This window comes from Crocuta crocuta, unplaced genomic scaffold (genome assembly GCF_008692635.1).
Source record: "Crocuta crocuta isolate KB4526 unplaced genomic scaffold, BGI_CrCroc_1.0 scaffold13, whole genome shotgun sequence".
Taxonomy (NCBI): Eukaryota; Metazoa; Chordata; class Mammalia; order Carnivora; family Hyaenidae; genus Crocuta; species Crocuta crocuta.
In genome coordinates this window covers 2,498,498-2,502,664 of record NW_027530007.1, presented here as the reverse complement: position 1 = coordinate 2,502,664, position 4,167 = coordinate 2,498,498, and the positions used below count along the sequence as shown (strand labels likewise).

At 65.5% G+C, this 4,167-nt stretch overlaps 1 protein-coding gene across 1 annotated transcript in view; it reads left to right on the top strand.

The window, feature by feature from the left end:
- PIK3CD (phosphatidylinositol-4,5-bisphosphate 3-kinase catalytic subunit delta) overlaps positions 1–4,167 on the top strand; it is a 44,258-nt gene that overhangs the window by 34,712 nt on the left and 5,379 nt on the right. The window contains 8 exon segments of the mRNA XM_077763843.1: positions 98–277; positions 509–658; positions 1,168–1,257; positions 2,320–2,541; positions 3,054–3,150; positions 3,240–3,370; positions 3,830–3,880; positions 3,949–4,116. Coding sequence (XP_077619969.1) covers positions 98–277; positions 509–658; positions 1,168–1,257; positions 2,320–2,541; positions 3,054–3,150; positions 3,240–3,370; positions 3,830–3,880; positions 3,949–4,116 — 1,089 coding nt within the window.

The following is a 4,167-nucleotide window of genomic DNA, read 5'->3' as shown; positions in this document are numbered from 1 at the left end:
AGGCGCCCCCACCCTCTGCACCCCAGAATCCATGCACTGCCCCCCACCCCGGCCCCCGTAAGGGTGGCGGGCTGACCCTCCCTCCCCCTCCCCCCAGGAGAGCTTCACCTTCCAGGTGTCCAGCAAGGACGTGCCCCTGGCGCTGATGGCCTGTGCCCTCCGGAAGAAGGCCACGGTGTTCCGGCAGCCGCTGCTCGAGCGGCCCGAGGACTACACGCTGCAGGTGAACGGGAAGCACGAGTACCTGTACGGCAGCTACCCCCTCTGCCAGTTCCAGGTGAGGGCGAGGGCTGGGAGGGGCAGGGCCTGGGCGGGGTGTGGAGCCGGGCCTCAGGCCCCTCTCCAACACGATGAGCCAGGCCTTTGGGGGTCCCGGGGAGAGCGTCCCCTTACTGGGCTCGCCCCCCCTCAGGAGCACCAGGAGGGCTCCGTCTTCAGGAAGTGGGCGGGGCCAGAAGAGTCCTCAGGAGGGGACTGCCTGGGGTAGGCGGTGGTCCANCCGTCTCAGTACATCTGCAGCTGCCTGCACAGCGGGCTGACCCCCCACCTGACCATGGTGCACTCTTCTTCCATCATCGCCATGCGGGAGGAACAGAGCAACCCTGCCCCCCAAGTCCAAAAGCCACGCACCAAACCGCCCCCCATTCCCATTAAGAAGGTGAGCCCGTGCCTCCCGCTTACCCTCCCCTCCATCCCTTCCTCCCACCTGTTGTCCAGCCCCAGAGCCTCCGGGCCACGCCTCCGGCTGCTGGTGGGCCCAGGGCCCCTCATCTCCTGCTCCTCGGTTGGTGGGTGTTGATAGCTGGGCCTTGAACTTGGCCAGCCAAAGCAACACCAGTGAGTTGGGTGGGGGTGGGGGGCTGCCCGAAATTTCCCCGGGCAGCCCCCAGGCCTGGCTCGCGCGCTGCCCTTCTCACGCTCTCCTGCCCTCAGCAGTGGAGAGAGGCAGAGCTCAGGGGTCCTGGGGCATCCGCACAGCAGGTTTTCTGGTAAAGGGTGGTAAAGTGGGTGTTTGAGCCTTGCCACAAACCGGCAGCACTCCCTGCCCACCCCCGAGTGGCCGCGGGCCTTGCCAGGGGTCAGGGGCGCTAGGCGCGGGAGCCTCCCGTGGATTCCTCTGCTCTGACAGCTCGGCTTCTCCCCACCCCACCCTCCACCCCGCCCCAGCCTTCTTCCTTGTCCCTGTGGTCCCTGGAGCAGCCTTTCTGCGTGGAGCTGATCCAGGGCAGCAAAGTGAATGCCGACGAGCGGATGAAGGTAGGGGCTCCCGGGGGGGACGGGGGATGTTTTCTGCACACACAAGGTGGCTGTGGTCTAGAGGGGTGGTGGAGGAAGGAGGGGAGGCGTCACATGAAAGCCACCTGACCACATTACCCAGCATCCCTGCCTGGGGTGGTTGTGAGCCGCTTCAAAACAGGAAGAGGGGAGGGGAGCAGGCTGGCCGGCCAGAGAGGCTAATTCGTAGAAACCAGGCCCAGGGAGTTCTGGGTATTTGACTCTGGTAGAAGTTTCGGGGCCAGGCCCGGCCCAGGGATGTGGGAAGTACAGAGTCTGGGAGGGGGACAGGTGCCGAAGAGGCGCGGCTCCAGTTGGGCCCTGGGCGCACTGAGGAGGTGTGTGCAGTACGTGCCTGGACCCCTGGGGGCCAAGCCCACTTCCGGGCCATTCACCACCCCATCTCCCTCGTTCCTCAGGATAGGATAGCCTGTGAGGTGCCTATATTATTCTCCCATTTGCTGGACGTTACACCTGGGTCCGCAGAGGTTGAGTCTCTTTGTGGAGCACTTTTTGTTGGGGTGATTTCACAAGCAGGGCAGGTCTGGGGCTCCCGGACAAGATCCTGGAGCACCGGATTGAAGCAGCTTTCTGGCAGGGCTGGAGGGGTGTCAGGGTGGAGCAGGGTGGGCATGTTCAGGTGCCATTAAACACTCCCCTTCTCATGCGGCTCATGCGGTTCTGAGCCGCGGAGGTGGCTCTTGGGTATTAGAGGTAGAAGGGCCCCTGAAGTTCCCAAGCCCCAGTGGGGAAACTGAGGTCCAGAGCAGGGAAGTGACATGCCCTGGGGTCCCACAGAGTCGTGGGGAGCCCATGCACAGCCCTTGGTGCCCTTCCCTTCACCCCGTGGCCCCTTGAACCCCTTAAGCCTTCGACCGCCCCTGTTCTGTGCTACTTTCTTCCACGTGGAAAGTGGCATTCAGACCCACGTGAAATGCTGACATTTCGGGAGCTCTGAGCCCTAGGTGGTGGAGGGGGGAGAACCTGGGCATGGGGAGGGGCTGGGCCCCTGCCACCTGTCACCCGCACCCGCACCTTCCCCAGCTGGTGGTGCAGGCTGGGCTTTTCCATGGCAACGAGACGCTGTGCAAGACGGTGTCCAGCTCGGAGGTGAGCGTGTGCTCAGAGCCCGTGTGGAAGCAGCGGCTGGAGTTTGACATCAACGTCTGCGACCTGCCTCGCATGGCTCGTCTCTGCTTCGCACTTTACGCCGTGATAGAGAAGGCCAAGAAGGCTCGCTCCACCAAGAAGAAGTCCAAGAAGGCGGTGGGTGGGGCTGGCGGGGATGCTGGGGCCAGGCTTCTGGGAGCCAGCCCGCGGCGGGTTCCAGGGCTCACGAGCAGGGGACTCGGAATATCTGGGCCTGAGCCTTCGGTCCTGGTTGGAACCTGGCAGCTGCTCCCTGGGGTAGGAGGGAGTGCACTGTCCTCACCGGGAGCAGAGTGGCCCGAGTCAGCAGCCAGCAGGGAAGGCATGGTGGCTGGGCACTGAGTCACCAGGGCCCAGGATATGACTGGTCACTGAGCCACGCTGACCCGTAGCTGAGCTGGGCCAGCCTTCTGGGGCCGAGGTGGTTCATTTGGGGGTTTCTTGAGAAGCCGGGAGCAGGGATGCATCTGGGCGCAGAAGGGAGCCAGGAGGTGGCTGACCTTGCTGGCTTCCTCACAGGGAGTCTGGGGGAGGGCAGGGAAGCTTGGCTGGAGGCCACGCCCATCCTGCAGATGAGCAAATGGAGGCTCCCGGGCGGCTGGCCCTGACCTGCCTGTGGTCTTCCCCAGGACTGCCCCATCGCCTGGGCCAACCTCATGCTGTTTGACTACAAGGACCAGCTCAAGACCGGTGAATGCTGCCTGTACATGTGGCCATCCGCGCCAGGTCCGCCCCGGCGGGAGGGAGAGGCCCGGGGGCGTGGGCTCCCAGCTGGTGGCATTCCTCGTGCAACTCCCGTCCATCCCCGTGTCCAGACGAGAAGGGGGAGCTGCTGAACCCCGCGGGAACAGTGCGGAGTAACCCCAACACGGAGAGCGCTGCTGCCCTAGTCATCTGCCTCCCTGAGGTGTCCCCCTACCCTGTATACTACCCAGCCCTGGACAAGGTCAGCCCCCTCGCCAACCGGGCCGGGACCCGCCCTGCCCAGAGGCTGTGGGGCTAAAGATGACCTTTCTTGACCCTGCCTCTGGGGCTCCCCAGAGCATGGTGCCCCTCGCCCCCACCCTGCCATCCCCCCCCAAGTGGCCTGGGGCTGGGGCTTGGTCACCACACACATTGGGGGACCTCCTTGACCTCTCACGAGTCCTAACCTGCTTTAGAGCAGTGGTTCTCAGTGAGGGCCACTTTGCTCCCCCAGGGGACTTGGGGCCATGTCCAGAGACATTTTGGGTTGTCATAGCTACTGGGAGAGATGGTCCTGGCATCTGGGGGGTGGAGGTGGGGGGAGCTGTGCACAGGACAGCTCCCAGTGCCGGGCGTGTTGACACTGCCCGTCCCCGGGTGGGGGACCCCCAGGGCTGGCCCGGGTCCGGGGGCTCCTCTGAGACGGGCCCGCTCGTTGCAGATTCTGGACCTGGGGAGGCACGGGGAGCACGGGCGCTTCAGCGAGGAGGAGGTGAGCTGGGGACGGTGGGCGGAGGGGCGCCTGGCCTGGCCGCGGCTCACCCGGCCCGCACCCCTCAGCAGCTGCAGCTGCGGGAGATCCTGGAGCGGCGGGGGTCCGGGGAGCTGTATGAGCACGAGAAGGACCTGGTGTGGAAGATGCGGCACGAAGTCCAGGAGCGCTTCCCCGAGGCGCTGGCCCGCCTGCTGCTCGTCACCAAGTGGAACAAGCACGAGGATGTGGCCCAGGTGGGCGCGGGGGGGCGGGGCCGGGCAGGGGGCGGGGCCTCCGCCGGGGCC